Source organism: Mustela nigripes, chromosome 14 (assembly GCF_022355385.1).
Source record: "Mustela nigripes isolate SB6536 chromosome 14, MUSNIG.SB6536, whole genome shotgun sequence".
Taxonomy (NCBI): domain Eukaryota; kingdom Metazoa; phylum Chordata; class Mammalia; order Carnivora; family Mustelidae; genus Mustela; species Mustela nigripes.
Genome location: NC_081570.1, coordinates 35,807,136 through 35,825,541, shown reverse-complemented (window position 1 = coordinate 35,825,541; position 18,406 = coordinate 35,807,136). Strand labels below are relative to the sequence as shown.

General features: G+C 39.0%; 1 protein-coding gene across 9 annotated transcripts in view; it reads right to left on the bottom strand.

Annotated features, from left to right (window-relative positions):
- Window positions 1–18,406, bottom strand: part of MAST2 (microtubule associated serine/threonine kinase 2) — a 212,254-nt gene that overhangs the window by 73,642 nt on the left and 120,206 nt on the right. Inside the window, exon 1 of one of the 9 annotated variants that reach the window (XM_059374600.1) lies at window positions 11,834–11,897. The exons of the other annotated variants lie outside the window; for them this stretch is intronic. Within the exon in view, the coding sequence (XP_059230583.1) occupies window positions 11,834–11,889 (56 nt within the window). The 5' untranslated portion in view covers window positions 11,890–11,897. Of the gene's footprint in view, window positions 1–11,833; window positions 11,898–18,406 lie in introns of those variants that run through there. 9 annotated transcript variants of the gene reach the window in all.

Genomic DNA, 18,406 nt, shown 5'->3' with positions numbered 1-18,406 from the left:
TTATACAGACAAATTAGATTTTAAAACAAAGACGATAGTAAGAGATGAGGAAGGACACTATACCATACTTAAAGGGTCTATCCAACAAGCAGATCTAACAATTGTAAATATTTATGCCCCTAACATGGGAGCAGCCAATTAATAACAAAATCAAAGAAACACATCCACAATTATACAATATAATAGTAGGGAATAGTAGTAGTAGTAGTAGTAGTAGTAGTAGTAGTAGTAGTAACTGAAATGGACAGATCATCTAAGCAAAAGATCAACAAGGAAATAAGGACTTTACTAAATAAGTCTTTTTTCTCTTGTGTCTTTTATATTTTTATTCATTTTAAATATACTTATTTCATAATCTTTATTCATAATGTTACTTTCTGAAGTTCTTAGGCTTATTCTTTCTTTTTTTTCTATTGAATCTCATTTGTGGTAGATTGTTTCCTTGTATGATCTATAATTTTATACTGTGAAATCACCTTCAGTACAGCTTTATTTATGGGAACCTTGCACTACCTGATTTCAGAGTGAGTCATTTAAATGAAATTTTTAGTTTCTTTCTGACAGATTTGTCAAGGTTATTACCAACTCAGAATCAGTTCCTAGACCACATATACATTTATAAACTCGAGGCCCCAAATTCAGTTAAATAAAAGCCTACAGTTTATTTTCAAGGAGAACTTTTTATTATTAAGAGCCCTATTTAAAACCGAGATTAGACTAAAGAACTTTTCATCTCCCCATGCCAGTGGTAAACTGTTTTCCTAGTCCGCTGAGGATAAAGTCCTCCGAGGGTCCTAATTATATATGGGATATCAATTGTGTATTACCTTAGAGTTTCCCTATCCAAAACAAGTTCAAGGCCTATCTTCTTTCCCCTAAAGGATATCAAGACTAATACAAAGGATATCAAGACTAATACACTTCCTCTTTAGCCCACTTTTTTTTAGAAGTTCCACAATGGTTCCCACTGTACTATTTTCTTAGATTTGGGTCCCTTGGCATTTTCCTTATAGTCTACTGAATTTAGCTACACATTTAAAGCAATAATAGTGGGGCGCCTGGGTGGCTCAGTGGGTTAAAGCCTCTGCCTTCAACTCAGGTCATGATCTCAGGGTCATGGGATGGAGCCCCACATTGGGTTCTCTGCTCAGTGGGGAGCCTGCTTCCTCCTCTCTGCCTGCTTGTGATCTGTCAAATAAATAAAAAAAAATCTTTAAAAAAAAAAGGCAATAATCATAATAGCTGATATTTATTAAGTGCTAACTGGGCACCATTTAAGGCATTACATGTAGCATCTCATACCCTATGAAGCAGGTACTAATAGTATTCCCCTTATACAGGCAAGGAACTATGAGGCAGACAGAGGCTCAGTAGTTAATCTTAAATCACAATAAGGTACTAAAATTTTTTGAAAATTGAATGTAATTTACATCTCGTTGCTCTAGGACTTTCTCAATGTGAAATTGCTTCTTGGTATTTTGGCTAAGATCATGTGTAGGACTTTCTTAATGTGGATCTCTACTCTAAAGATGATTCAGAAGGCATGTGTCCACAAAAACAAGGATATGATTCAGCTTGTAGCAGTTTTTAACAGGCAAACTTAAAACAGCAACATCACCCTGCAACAATAATATCTTAGAGTGAAAAGAAATAAACATAGGTCTAAAGCTCAAATGTCAATGTCCGGGGCGCCTGGGTAGCTCAGTGGGTTAAGCCGCTGCCTTCGGCTCGGGTCATGATCTCAGGGTCCTGGGATCGAGCCCCACATCGGTCTCTCTGCTCAGGAGAGACCTGCTTCCCCCTCTCTCTCTGCCTGCCTCTCTGCCTACTTGTGATCTTTCTCTCTGTCAAATAAATAAATAAAATCTTTAAAAAAAAAAAAAAAATGTCAATGTCCAAGGTAACTTCACATGGATTTAAAAGATCCAGAATGTTTGAAATGAATCAACAGTTATAAAGTAAAAAACCTGAGAAGAGGGGGAAAAACTGGCCAAATGTAAACCGTGCAACACTCTCCCCTGTCAACTGTATGACATGGTGGGAAGGTTCCCTAACATGGCGACAGCAACATGTCCCCACCTCCCCTCAGTAAATGTACCCACCATCTAGAGACCAGATAATTCTGTCATTGGTGACTGTAGCTGATGTTCACATTCCCAGCGTTCTTCTTCTTCTTTTTTTTTTTTTAAGATTTTTTTTTTGAGAGAGAGAGAAAGAGCAAGCACAAGCATGAGAGAGAGGGAGAAGCAGACTTCCCACTGAGCAGGGAGCCTGATGTGGGGCTCAATCCCAGGACCTTGGGATCATGACCTGAGCCAAAGGCAGATGCTTAACTGACTGAGCCACCCAGGCACCCCACATTCCCAGGATTCTAAGTGAATAAACTTGGCCATAGAGATGGGAAAGAAATTCAAAAGCCCAAGAGTGGTCACTGCTTCAGAATTTATGTATTCTAAGCATGTCTGTGTCAGGGCCCAGAACTTATACACAGTTATTATTACTTAGATAAATAATGAATGGGAGAGAATGGTCCTGTCATACATTTTTAAAGCTGTACATCACTTGGTAGTCAAAGCAAAGTGGCCAGTGAGACTAATGATTTTTTTTAAAGATTTTATTCATTTACTAGGAGAGAGAGAAATCACAAGCAGGGGAGCAGAAGGCAGAGGGAGAAGCAGGCTCTGCATTGAGCAAGGAGCCTGATGTGGGACTTGATCCTAGGACCCCAGGATCATGACCTGAGCTGAAGGCAGATGCCCAACTGACTGAGCCACGCAGGCTCCTGAGACTAAAGATTTTTTCCTTGAGTGAAGTATACTTCCACTAAAGAGGTCCTCCACAAATACAGGACCTGGTAAAATGAAATAGTATAAAGCTATTCCTCATTACATAGTGTCTAAGGAGTTGTGGTAAATTTGGTTTGTCTTTAGTGATTCCCATGGTTTCTGCATTTCTTTGGAAATTCCAAATTATGAGCTTACTCCCACGTTACATTTCCAGACCAGCTACTTTGAGAGCTATTAGTTAAAGTGAAACACAAAAATGTCCTGAAGAGGTGCCTGGCTGGCCCAGTCAGAAGGGCATGCCACTCTTGATTTCAGGGTCATGAGTTTGAATCCCACGTTGGGTGTAGAGATTATCTAAATAAATAAATAAACGTAAAAAGGTCTTATAATGACTCCATATGTTATTCCAACACCCAGATTAAACCCTGCATTAGCGACAGCCCTTCTTTTCTGCCCCCTTCCTCAATAAATAACCCAGTTGTCTGGCCTGTGCCCAAATTTCCATAATAGAGAAGATTAAAACAAAGTTCTGTTTCTAGGAAGCAGCAATACATACAGAGGCTACTTTAAGGACAAGGTCCCCACTTTCAATAGCCAAAATTCTATCACAGTGGTTATTAGTGACAGTTAATCACAAGGTTCTACACCAGGCACACAAAGGACTAAAAAATGTGCATATATAATCAATCCTTTGCCTTCAGAGACCCAAGAAAGAAGAAACCTAGATAGGTCAGGGAAGAGAACTCAAGCAACATAAGCTGAGTTCCCTTTAAGAATCTGGGTGTCAAATGGCCAAAAGACACATGAAAAAGTGCTCGACATCACTCAGTATCAGGGAAATACAAATCAGAACCACAGTGAGATATCACCTCATACCAGTCAGAATGGCTTAAAAATAACAAGTCAGGAAAGGACAAATGTTGGTAAGGATGCAGAGAAAGAGGAACCCTCCTACACTGTTGGTGGGAATGCAAGCTGGTGCAGCCACTCTGGAAAACAGCATGGAGGTTCCTCAAAAAGTTGAAAATAGAGGTACTATCCTAGAGCCCAGCAAATGCTCTTCTGGGTATTTACCCTAAAGATACAAATGTAGTGATCTGAAGCGGTACATGCAACTGAATGTTTATAGCATCAATGTCCACAATAGCCAAACTATGGAAAGAACCTAGATGTCCATCAACAGATGAATGGATAAAGAAGATGTGGTGTATATATACAATGGAATACTATGCAGCCATCAAACCCCCCAAATCTTGCCATTTGCAACAACATGGATGGAACAAGAAGGTATTATGCTGAGCAAAATGAGTCAGGTGGAGAAAGACAATTATCATATGATCTCTCTGATATGAGGAATCTGAGAGGCAGGGCAAGAGTTCATGGGGGGTACGGAGGGAAAAAATGAAACAAGATGGGATCAATAGGGAGACAAACCATAAGAAACTTAATCTCAGGAAACAAACTGAGGGTTGCTCGGGGGGGTCAGGAAAGAGGGAAACGGTGGCTGGGTTATGGACATTGGGGAGGGTATGTGCTCTGGTGAGTGCTGTGAATTGTGTAAGACGTGATTCACAGATCTGTATCCCTGAAGGAAATAATACATTATATGTTAATTTTAAAAAAAAGAATCTAGGTATCCATGCTCCACAAAAATGAAAGATTAAACTAAGAAAAAGGCAGAAGGTCTAGGGAACTCAGAACCAACAATGGAGAGAGGTACTAGGAATACCATGACAAAAACTATGCCAGAGTACTGGAGAGTAATCAGTCTCGAGTGGAACAGAAGATGAGAGGGTTCTAGGAGTAATGCTGGGGTGATTAGATCATCTGATGTAACATACTGAGAAGCACTTTGCAGCTTAGATGGAAATTTCTGTTATGGATAAATGAATTCTTATGCTAAGAAAGTCAGTCAACAAAATCAATGATGGGAAGATGAATTTCTTTGGGTCAAAATTTAACTACTAGAGATGTCTGGTTGGCTCAGTCAGTTAAGCATCCAACTCTCAATTTTGGTTCAGGTTATGATCTCACAGTTTTTAGATGAGCTCCATGCTGGGCATGAAACCTGCTTAAGATTCTCTCCTTCTCTCCCTGCCCTACTCACGCCCGCTCTCTCAAAAAGAAGGAAAGAAAGAAGGAAGGAAGAACTCTAAGAAAGACTTCCAAATACAGAACACTTTACCTTATCAGAAAAGAAATGAATAACATTTTAAAAATAAAAATGAAACAAAACTAGCAATAATAAGAATAAATACAGAAGAGAATTTAATTAGCTATTTTATAAGTCAAAATTACAGATATTGAAAGGATAAGTAGATAAAGAAAATGTGGTATAATAGATTATTATTCATCCATAAGAAGAAAGAAATATTGCCATGTGCAACAACATGGATGCATCTCAAGGGCATTATACTAAGTGAAATAAGCCAGAAAGAAATAGATAAATACTGGGGCGCCTGGGTGGCTCAGTGAGTTAAAGCCTCTGCCTTTGGCTTGGGTCATGATCTCAGGGTCCTGGGATCAAGCCCCACATCAAGCTCTCTGCTGAGGAGGGAGCCTGCTTCCCCCACTCTCTGTGCCTGCCTCTCTGCCTACTTGTGATCTCTCTGTCAAATAAATAAATAAATAACCTTTAAAGAAAGAAAGAAAGGAAGGAAGGAATAGATAAACACCATTATGATCTCACCTATATGTGGAATCTAAAACAAACTTAGCCTATGGATCTAGAGAACAGACTGCAGTTGCCTGAGGTGAGGGATGGGGAAACAGCAAAATAGGTGGAGGGAGTAAAAGGATACAAATTTCCAGTTATAAAATGAATGTCATAGAAATTTAATGCACAGCATGGTGAATACAGTAATAATACTGTATTGCATATTTGAAAATAGCTAAAAGACGGGATCTTGTAAGTTTGCAACACGGGGGGCCTGGATAGCTCAGTCAGTTGAGCATCCAACTCTTGATTTTGGCTCAGGTCATGATTTCAGGTTGTGAGATAGAGCCCTGTGTTGGGCTACACACACAGTGTAGAGTTTACTTGAGATTCTCTCTCTCCCCCTCTCCCTCTGCTCCTGCCCCTACTCCATCTCTCTCCCTTGCTCTATATTAATTCATTAATTAATTTTTTTAAAAAGTTCTCATCACAAGGAAAAAAATTTGTAGCTGTGTATGGTGATGGATGTTAACTGGACATACTGTAGTAATCACTCACAATATATATAAATATCAAATCATTATGTTGTAAGAAACTAATATAATGTCAATTATACCTCAATTTTAAAAACTGTTAAAACTCAACAGATGAGGTAAACTCTGAGGTAAAATAATCAAAAAGAGAATTAGTGAAAGACGGTACTAAGGAACCTACTCAAAGACACACTGAATTAATGGTTACAGCAGTTATTTCCTGAATAAACTCCCTTATTTGGGACCATAATGCAGAGGCCCAAGGACAGAGTTACAGTTAGAGAAAAAAAATTGCAGTGTAATGAGTTTCTTTATGAACCACAGACACTTCCATATAGTATAGCTCACTGCCTTGATCCTTCCTCTACGTGAACTTCTTACAAACATTTAGACTAGGAAGAATCTACCTCTTTTAAAAATAATTAGTAATCCAAATAGGACCAGAACAAAATCCATGCAAAGATACTATAAAAAATTAATGTCCAGAAAATATAAAGAACTCCTATAACTCAACAACAACAAACACCAGATTTTAAAATGACCAAAGGACTTGAAAAGATATTTCTCCTAAGATATACGTATGCTCAACAACACATAAAAAGCTGTTCCACATCACCAATCATTAGGGAAACACAAATCAAAACCACAATAAGCTACCACTACACACCCACTAACTGGCTATAATCAATAAGGCAGAATATCTAGTGTTGGAAAAGAGGTAGAAAAACAATCCATCAAATATTGCTGGTGGGAATATAAAATGATACACAACAGTTTGGAGGTTTTTAAACAGTATAAACTTACCATACAACATAATTTCATTCCCAGGATCTGCCCAAGAAGAATGGAAACATACGTCCACACAATGACATGTATGCAAACATTCACAGCAACATCTATGCCTAACAGTCCTAAACTGGAACCAGTCCAAATGTCCATCAACTGGTGAATGGATTAACGAAATATGGTTTATGCACACACAGTCAGCAATAAAAAGGAATAAACCTCAAAAACATTACACTAAAAGAAGCCAGAAACAACAACAAAAAACCCTACAAAATATATGATTCCATTTATATGAAATGTTCAGAAACAGCACATTTATACAGTCAAAATCAGAGCAGTGGTTGCCTAAGACGTTGCCTGGGAGAAAATAGGGCAATGGTGTAATGGGCAAAAGGAAACTCTTTGGGTTATGAAAATATTTTATTTTATTTATTTTTTTTTTAAATCATTTTTTTTTAAATATTTTATTTATTTATTTGACAGAGAGAAATCACAAGTAGATGGAGAGGCAGGCAGAGAGAGAGAGAGGGAAGCAGGCTCTCCGCCGAGCAGAGAGCCCGATGCGGGACTCGATCCCAGGACTCTGAGATCATGACCTGAGCCGAAGGCAGCGGCTCAACCCACTGAGCCACCCAGGCGCCCCTATTTTATTTATTTTTTTTATAATTTTTTTTTAAAGATTTTATTTATTTATTTGAGAGAGAAACAGTGAGAGAGAGCATGAGCTAGGAGAAGGTCAGAGAGCGAAGCAGACTTCCCATGGAGCTGGGAGCCTGATGCGGGACTCGATCCCGGGACTCCGGGATCATGACCTGAGCCGAAGGCAGTCGTCCAACCAACTGAGCCACCCAGGCGTCCCTGAAAATATTTTAAATTTAGATAAAAACCACCAGATAACTTAGAATTGAATTTTATAGTATGTAAATGATATCTCAGTACACCTAATCTTAAAAAACTATACAGGCATCTAAGGCTGCATCTAATGTATGTAGTGGACTTAAAAATCCTCCCTCCTCCTCTTCCTTCCCGAATAATTCAGTCTAGAAGCCATTAGATGATGACGACGATGGCCAACTGGTTGCGGGAAGGCTCCCACACATGCCTGGTATGTGTATACATTCCTTGGAACAATGAACCCAAATATCAGCAACCGTGCCTATCATTCATAGTGTGGTTTTTAAATCCCATTCTCCACTAAAAGGAATCTGCATTCCTTGAAGAAAGGGCTAATACAAGGGCCAGGGTACGGAGTATAAAATAAACCAGACAGGAATGTCTTACAGGGCCAGAAAGTTATGAGGTTCTGAAAGAATGGTGGGGATGTGTACCAAAAAAAAAAAAAAAAAAAAAAAAAAGCCAGCATGAAGAGACTCTCCTTGACCTTATATGGTACAATTTGAACATCAAAATATATAATGTTATTAATAGATTATAACCCATTAAATAAGGGCACAAACTGTGGCTCAGGTGATTAAGAATCCGACTCTTGGTTTCGGCTCAGGTCATGATCTTGCAGTCATGGGATTGAGTCCTCCATCCATCTCTGCACTCAGTATGAAGTCTGCTTTAGATTCTTTCTCCCTCTGCCCTTCCCCACTTGTGGTCTCTCTCTAATAAATAAATATATTTTTAAAATGGACTATAACCCATTAAACAAAATAAGAACCCCCTGAATCCATGCTGATACAAGAGAAAAAATGAACAGGGAGAAGAGAAACCATCCCATTAATAATGCAATGCCAACTGATGAATGCAGAAAGAATGAAGGAATTTGAAAAATACCATTTGACAACCAGCAGAGTAACAATTCAGCCAAGAAACATCAATGGAAGCTAAAAATAGTGGGTTAGAATTTGATGAGAAATGGGGTTGTTCCATAATTTCATTAAAAGTCACATAAATTTTCCTCAAAATACTTACTAATTAGAGAGGCCTAAAAAAAAAAAAAGTAACTTTACAGCAGACACATCTAGCACATCAAGTGGTCAAGGTTAATACCAGGGTAATGAGATAAAATGAAAGTCTGTATCACCGATAGGATGCAACAAGAAGAACATACCACCCTTTTTTATGCTAAACATGCTGAAGGGGACCAGAATTTGCCACCCCAAAATATGCTATTTTGGTAAAAGCATTATTTTAAGCCAAAGACAAATGAAAATCAACAGATCCGGAAAGAGTTCTCCACCCTCTCATTATCTGCCTGAAACCAGGCAGATATCCCTTTGAGGAATGTGTCCCTCTGTACCTGGGAGAGAAGAGCTACAATGTGTCTGCATAAACAAACTTTACTTTCCATTAGTTCCTCCACATAGTTCCTGTATGCCCCACAAATTACCATCCCTTGAAGCCCAAAACCACTTTTCTTTGTAACAAGGAATGTAAGCTTCTGAATCTAACCAGTTCTTTGAGCTACGTTTCCTTTTCTATGAACTCCTAAGCATGCAAATATTAATAAAAATTTATGCCTTTTCTCCTGCTGATCTTTCTTTTGTTAGTTTAATTCACAGGCCCCCAGGCACTGAACTAAGAGGGTAGAGGAAAAGTTTTTCCTCCCTAACAATGCATAACTTGAAACTAATCCTAAGGAAATACCAGACAAACCCAAACTGCAACATATTCTATCAAAGAACCAACCTGTAACATTCAGAAGTATCAAAGTCATAAAAGTTGAGAAAAGACTACAGAATTGCTCTGAGTTTTAGGAGACTAAAAGAAATAAAATTTTAACACATGATTCCTGGTTGGATCCCTTTGTTATAAAAGACATTCCTGGGATTTATGGAGTAATATGAATTAATCTGTAGATTAGGTGATGGTATTTATCGATGTTAATTTCCTGATTTTAAGGACATATCATAGCTACAAAAATGTCTCTGTAAGGGGCGCCTGGTTGGCTCAGTGGGTTAAGCCGCTGCCTTCGGCTCAGGTCATGATCTCAGGGTCCTGGGATCGAGTCCTGTATCGGGCTCTCTGCTCAGCGGGGAGCCTGCTTCCTCCTCTCTCTGCCTACCTCTCTGCCTACTTGTGATCTCTCTCTCTGTCAAATAAATAAATAAAATCTTTTAAAAAAATGTCTCTGTAGAAGTACATGCTGAAGGATTCTGGGGTGATGGGATATATGGGGAATAGATTCTCAAATGGACTAGGGAAGGGGTTGGCAAACTCGGTAAAGGGCCAGATAATAAATATTTTAGGCTTTGCAGGCCATATGTGATCTCTGTTGCACAGTCCTTAGGTTTTTTTGTTTTGTTTTGTTTTAAACATCTCTTCAAAAATGTAAGATCCATTCTTAGCACAAGGGCTATATAAACACAGGCTGCAGCTTGCATTTGGCCCATGGGTTCTAGTTTGCTGACTACTGGTTTGGGGGTGGGGAACTCTTTGAACTATTCTTGCAATTTTGAATTTTTTTTTTTTTTTAAAGATTTTATTTGAAAGAGAGAAGGGGGAGAGAACAGAGAGAGAGAGAGAGAGAGAGAACATGACTGGGGGTGAGTGGTAGAGGGAGAGTGAGAAGCAGGCTTCCTGCTGAGCTGGGAGCCAGATGCAGGGCTTGATCCCAGGACCCTGGAATCATGACCTAAGCTGAAGGTAGATGATTAACTGACTGAGCCACCCAGGTCCCTAGCAGATATTTTTTTAAAAATAATTTCAGGGCACCTGGGTGGCTCAGTCTGTTAAGTGTCTGCTTTCGACTCAGGTCTCGATCTCAGGATCCCGGGATGGAGGCCCACATGGGAGTCCTTGCTTCTCCCTCTCCACCACTTGTTCTCTCTTGCTTTCTCACTCTCTCTCTCAAATAAATAAATAAAATCTTTTTTAAAAGTATCTGCTAAACTCCAAAGCAATATCAGAATGGCTGTAATAGAGGTGAATAAGGCTGAAAGCTGAAAGCTTACTGGATAAAAAGCAGTATCTCTTACTCTGCCATTGCCAGGAATTTTCCTACTACCAATTCAGGCCCATTCCTCTACTCACAGGATCTAGTACACTGTTGAATGAAATAATGGATGAATCCACCTCATTTCCTAGGACAGGAAAACTAATTCCCTCCACATAAGGTTGGAAAACACAGTCCTCATCCTTAAGGATCATTTTAATATGATTTTTTACTTTTTTACTTTTTATTTATTTTACTTTCTTTTAAGTAGTCCCCATGCTATGAGCCCAACACAGGGCTTAAACTCCCCACCCTGAGATCAAGACCTAAGCTGAGATCAAGAGTCAGATACTTAACCAACTGAGCCACCCAGTCGCCCCTTAATGTTTGTTTGTTTGTTTTTAAGTCAGCTACTCTGAGATATAATTTCTCACCCATCTGACTGGAAAAATTAAAAAGCTTGAATGGCAAGGCTGTGAGCAAATACAGTGGTTCCCCTGCTTTTTAATTTTTCCATTTCTTTTTATTTCCACAGTCAGGAAGACATACTGTCAGAAGGTCAGTAGTAACCTAATGCTACGTGACAGTGTCTGTATTATTCACCTCACTTCATTTCATCATGCAGGCATTTTGTTATCTTACATCATCACAAGAAGGGTAAATATAGGACAGAAAGATATTTTCAGAGAAAGAAAGACCACATTCATGTAACTTTCATTACAGTATATTGTTATAATTGTTCTATTTTACAATTTTTGTTGTTCATTTCTTACTGTGCCTAATTTACAAATGAAACTTTATCATAGGTATGTACGTATAAGAAAAAACATAGTATATATAGGGCTTGGTACTATCCACAGTTTCAGGCACCTACTGGGTCCCCCACAAATGAGGGGACTACTGTAGACACTGTCTTATACCACTGGTGGAAATACAAAATGATATAACCACTATGTTGGAAAACTGAACAATAGCTTATAAAACCACATATGCATTTTTTCTTTGACTCAGCATCCCCAATTCTAGACTTTATCCTGAAGGTACACCATGAAAATTAACTCTTCTATATTAGGTAACTGTTTCTCTCATTGAAAATTATTTGTATCTTTGACTCTTCCACTAGTGTGCTAGTTCCTCAAAAGGACGAACTCCAAACCTTCTATCTACCAAGACAGGGGAAGGGACTGACCCTCCAAGGCAATCAGGACTGGCACTGGTTCCTCCTTTGGTAGCATCTGGGGGCATGAGAGAGAAGCAGCTGCAAGAGGCCCTCCTTTAAAAAAAAAAAAAAAAAAGCCATGGACAAATAACATGTATCTTTGCAGTGGCCTGGGCTACTGGGTTCTTGATATCTGGATCCCTTCTCACCTCTTGGAGCACTTGCGTAACAAGAGTCCATATAAAAGCTACCCCAGGATGCCTACTAGGAGCCAAGAGAGGAAGCCAAGGTTTTCCTCAGTGCTGCAATCAGTTAGCAGCTACTTAAGGAACAAGCTCCAAAGACCTTCGCACACACAAAAAATCTGCTGCACTACTCTGAGTATACAATCTTCACTACAAAAACAGTAGTTACCAGGTTTGAAACAAGACCAGGAACTGATGACATATGAAGCATCACGTTGAAGAGCCAGGAAAGAGTCTAGCTAAACTCTCTCAAGAGTAAGGCTAACAAATAGATAATGAGGGGGAAATTCCTTTAGTGTAGGTATTGAAGCTAATACATGGAAAGGGAATGGGAATCACTTTTGCAAACTCCTAATAAAATAATGGCAACAATTATCTACAGTCAATACTGTCAAAACATGGGAGGGATCTAACATTATCTGCCTCCTGACAATTGTGCACTGCACCAACTAGTAAGCATTCTTCCCCAGTCCCCCAAATCAAACCAGAATCAGATCAAGCTACCAGTTTACAGGAAATATAGAGGTCATAAAAACATGTTAAATAATCTCTCAGGAATGCAAAGAGCAAAATCCAGAATGTAGGAAAAGTCTAGAGGACAAATTTAGTTTCTTCAACAAATGAAATGCCAAAAGAAAAAGAAAAACGGTAGAAAAACTTAAATTAAAAGAAACTTAGAAGCAGAGTGACCAGACATCCCAATTTGTTTATGACAGTCAAGTCTCTGCCTGTTGTCCCACTATAATTATTAACAGAATCTCCCAGTTAAGGTAATAAATTGTAAGATCACCCTACTTAAAACACATATTAATCAAATGAACTGTGTTTGGCATAGTTTGGATATTGATTAAAAAAAGAAGAAGAAAAAGAAGAACAGAGGCACCTGGGTGGGTCAGTCGGTTAAGTATCTGCCCTTGGTTCAGTTAGGTCATGATCTCAGGGTCCTGGGATGGAGCCCTATATCCAGCTCTCTGCTCAGAGGGGAGTCTGCTTCTCCTTGTCTCTCTCCCTCTGTGCTTTCTCTCTCTCTCAAATAAATGAAATTTAAAAAAAAATTTTTTTTTAAGTTATAAATAAATAAACATGGGTATCTGGGTGGCATGGTTGGTTAAGCATCCAACTCTTGGTTTCAGTTGGGGTCCTGATCTTGATGTGGTGAGATCAACCCTGTAAGGGCTGTGCTCAGTGTGGTGTCTACTTGGAGTTTCTCTTTCCCTCACCTTCTGCCCCTCCCTCCTACTCTCTCCCTCTCTTTAAAATAAATAAGTAAATCTTAAAAAAAAAAAAAAAAAAAGCAAAGAACACTGGAAATTTGATGATACTGGTAAATTCTTATTGTTTTAGGTGTTAAAATGGTAATATGCTTATATTTTTAAAGACCCTTACCTTTAGAGATGCAAATGGAAATATTATAGGTAAAATGACACAGTCTGGGATCTGCTTTAAAATAAATGAGTTGCAGGGTCTAGGTAAAGATGCAGAGAAGATAATATACTGACCATGAGTTGATAAGTAGATACTCAAGACGTGAGACTACTCTATCTTGTAATGCTTTTGATATTTTCTATAATACAACATTTTAAAAAAAGAGATTTTTTCAGTAAACAAAATTTTCCTACTTCCAGAAATAGAAATATCCTAGAAACTTTCAGCTTTTTTACCTTAATCTAAGAGCAAGACTTTGGCATCTTGCCAAATAGGACTATATATTTATTCAGAGTTACCTGAAGCCAGGATCTATGAAAAATTTTCTGCCATACCAAGGATAATTCACAGCTAGTATTCTTCATTATTTTACCTTCCTACTTAAAAAAATAATAAAGTACATTCCCTTTCCTATCTTCTGAAGGCACTTTCAAGTTGTTCTTTCCCTCACACAGGAGGGCAGGAAAAATGAAACACCTTAAACCTAGTTTGATGAACTTTTCTTAGTGCCAAAAAACAACCTCAGAAGAGTTGTTCTCATTTTAGTCCACATCCTGCTACGCCCCAACAGGCCAGCTTCTGGCAGCAATTAGTGAAACTGTATGAGAGGGCAGAAGAGCACCCAGCTGCCACTGCCTTATCTTAGGCAGTAACAAAGCTTCCACAGGCAGGGCAGAATAATAAGTGATATCTAGAGTTACCCAAGGGAAAATAAGAATATGAGAAAACAAATGAAAGCAAATGAAGAGTGAGGACCAGCAACATGTGAGTTTTCCGACAAAGACAGCAACACAGTAACTGCTCCAGCAGCCTGGGTAGAATTCTGAGCAATTTTACGTGTAATGACCCATCTAATCCTTACAGCAACCCCCGAAGAACCTATTATTATCCCCATTTTAATGATGTAGAAAAACTGAGGCAGAGAGAAGTGAAGTAATTTGCCTTCAACAGGGCCAGGATAAGAACAAGTTCTGGAGATGTTCCTCTTTAGAGTTACTTTGAAAAGCAGTTGTTTAAAAAAAGACAGACAAGAAAAGCAGGTGTTGGTAAAATGAAAATAGTGCTTTCTCTCTGGCAGGAAACAATCTTGACACTACCAAAAAGGGGTTTCAAAGGCTGCCTCATTTGGGAGGAGGGCCAAAAGAACACCTGTCCTTTGCCATAAAAGTCTACAAAAAGCCTCTCACACATGTGACATGGGAGTGGCCAGAGGGCTGAATTAGTATCAGTTGCAAACTTCAGTAGTGAACTTCTTGTTTGCTAAAGATTTTAAGCCAAGGCTGAATAGCTTTTTCCTAGACAATGTATAAAAAGAATTCCTACACAGTAGGGAGTGAGCTAGAGTTAGAACTCTTCCAGTGTAACTCTAGTAAGGATTTCTTGTTGTGAATCCTCCCAACTACAGGGCTGACAAAGTCTATGGCATTTAAAACCGAATCAAAATCTAAACTGTTCTATGTTCTAGGAAGTTGCCAACACCAAACTTTTATCCCCAGGAGGTCTAGCTGGACCCGTGAATAGCGAAAGACACAACTGCCTTTCTTCTCTGCAGGGACACCAGTTGCACCACAGACCTTATCTAGCACCCCTTCAAATCAGGCTATGTCAACAGTGCAATACCCATGTCTGAGTGCCAGTCAATAGGCTGGAATCATATTCTTGGAAGATGCATAAGTTGACTAAAGTTTACAGGCTAATCAGTTCAACCCAAATCATTATATTTACCATGCCTCTTAAGGTTGATCAGATCCTACCAAGACACCTAAGAGTCACCATCAGGCTTGTCTAAAACAGACCCATCTACCCTTTCTCATCAAGGAACAAAGAGAAATGCAGTGCAGATTGGGTGGGCATCATTTTAAAACTGTGCATTGATTATTCACTAAATTATTATGGGCAACAATTTGGTTCTAGCATATAACTAAGGTTCTAAGCACATGACGAAGATGTAGTCAATAAAGAAGGTTAAGATTCTGAGCAGGGAACCTTAATGAAGGTTAGGAATCTGAGCAGGAAAAGATACTATTTTCTAGCCCTTTAAGGCAAAGCAGCCAAAAGCCTCAATAGCCCTATTAGTTTGCTAGGGTTGCCAGAACTAATACCATAGGCTAGGTGGCTTAAACAAAAGACATCTACCTCCTCACAGTTCTGGAGGCTAGAAGGTGTCGGTAGGGTTGCTTTCTTCTGAGACCTTACTACCTGGCTTGTAAATGGCTGTTTTCTCTGCGTCTTTGTGGTAAACCCCCACTTTATAGGTCACCATAAATATCAGGGTCCACCTCAATGACCCCATTTAACTTGTAAAGACCTTACCTCCACATACAGTCACATTAAAAGTATGGGGGGGGGGTTATAACTTAAACATATGAACTTTAAGGAGGACACAATTCAGTCCATATCAATAGTTACACCTCACAGAATAAAAGACAATTCAATATGGCCACTGCAAGATGGCAGTGTACAAATCCTAGCTCCCTTTTTTTTTTTTTAAAGATTTTATTTATTTATTTGACAGAGAGAGATCACAGTAGACAGAGAGGCAGGCAGAGGGGGGGGGGAGCAGGCTCCCTGCTGAGCAGAGAGCCCGATGTGGGACTCGATCCCAGGACCCTGAGATCATGACCTGAGCCAAAGGCAGTGGCTTAACCCACTGAGCCACCCAGGCGCCCCCTAACTCCCTTTTTTATGTCATCTATATCTCTATCTCTATCTATCTAGCTCCCTTTTTTATGTCATCTATATCTCTATCTCTATCTATCTATATATCTATATACATATATATTTGTTTATTTTAAAAAATTTTTAAGTAATCTCTACATCCAATGTGGGGCTCAAACCTATAACCCTGAGATCAAGAATCATATGTTCTACCAACTGAACCAGCCAGCTGTCCCTTGGGCATCTATTTTTAAATAGAGGTCAAATTCACTGCCAGTAGCTCTTAATTTTTAGTCCTTCATATTGTTTACTAGAATCATTTTTCTCTTTTCTCAACTTGTATATGCTCAATTGCTTAACAGCAATGTTCAATACACACATCTACATGGTAAGGATTTTGTAGAATTTAAGTGCACCGTTGTACTCATTAGCCATTGATGCTCTTTTAGGCCCTAAATGTGAATAGAGAGAACAAAACTAAATTAGTGGATGAACTGCAATGAGTAGGGGTAAAAGATAAAATTGAATAAAATAAGCCTAAAAGAAGAAAAAAGATAATAAAGGCAGGGGCCTGGAAATGACAATAGACTATAAAATACTAACTCCTACCCCCAGTATTGGGAAATTTAGTAAAGAATGTCATGAACATGTCTTTTAGGAAGAGAATACTGGGGCTGCAAAATAATATAGATTCAGATATACTATATTAGATTAATGAAGTATCTTAGATGGAGAAGCAGAACAATATAGTTGTTAAGAATATGGTCTTGGGGAACCCGGGTGGCTCAATGGGTTAAGGGTCTGTCTTTGGCTCAGGTCATGATCCTGGGGTCCTGGGGTCCTGGGATCGAGCCCCACATCAAGCCCCCTGTTCAGTGGGGAGTCTGCTTCTCCCTCTCCCCTCCCTACCACTTGTGCTCTCTCTCTCTCTCAAATAAAGAAAATCTTTTCAAAGGTGGGGGGGGGGGCACCTGGGTGGCTCAGTGGGTTAAGTCTCTGCCTTTGGCCCAGGTCATGATCTCAGGGTCCTGAGATCAAACCCCACATCGGGCTCTCTGCTCAGCTGGGAGACTGCTTCCCACTTTCTCTCTGCCTGCCTCTCTGCCTACTTGTGATCTCTCTCTTTCTGTCAAATAAATAAATAAAAATCTTAAAAAATAATAATAATATTGTCTCTGAACCTGGACTGCCTAGGTATTAATCCCAATTCTGTCACTTACCAGCTGTTTTATCTTGAGCAATTTATTTAACCTCTCTGTGCCTTGGTCTTCTCATTTGCAAAATAAGCATAATAATAATCCCTGTCTCATAGAATTGAAGGGAGGATTGAATGACCTCTAATTTGTAAATGCTTACAATGCTCCCTGGGACCGATTAAGTCCTCAGAATTTGTAGGTTTATTAACTAAATACAAAATAGCACATGTTCCATCAGAAACATTAGACCAGAGGGTTTAGGACAACAGATATTAAAATGAGATTCTGTGGAGCTAAATGCCAGTTTCTATTACTTATTAATTTCCTTAACCTCTCTGTACCACAGTGCCCTCATCTATAAATAAATTTACTTGGATTATCTACTTCATCAATAAAATGGATTTATATTACCATCTCATCTGGGTATTCTGAGGATTAGAACAATGTTCAGCACACATTAAATGTCTGGCAAAGTTACTATTCTTTTTCTTTTTTTTAAGTTACCTATTCTTATTCTTCTGCTGTTTTACTTCTCAACCTTTTTTTTTTTTTTAATTAAAAAAAAAAGATTTTATTTTATTTATTTATTTGACAGAGATCACAAATAGGCAGAGAAGCAGGCAGAGAGATAGGAGGAAGCAGGCTCCCTGCTGAGCAGAGAGCCCGATGCGGGGCTCGATCCCACGACCCTGGGATCACGACCTGAGCCAAAGGCAGAGGCTTTAACCCACTAAGCCACCCAGACGCCCTTTTCTCAACCTTTCTTGACTAAGCATGGTAAAACAAAGAGTCTGTCCTGCTTCTACTAGCTTTATCTAACATATGAATCAGTCTACCAATAATCTCATGAGGCAATCTTCACTTGTGATCATAGAAGCCTGAGTTCAAAATATTAAGAAAGATTGAATTTCAGCTTCCTGCCATTATGGGGAAACAAAGACCAGATTCACCCTTGTGCTTCATAAAGTAAAAACAAAACAAAAATGAAAAAAAACTCTACATGTGAAACAATAGCTTTTAGATATTTTACAGAAGGGAAACATACAAAGTAAGCCCTAAAATTGCCCCAAAGTAAGTCC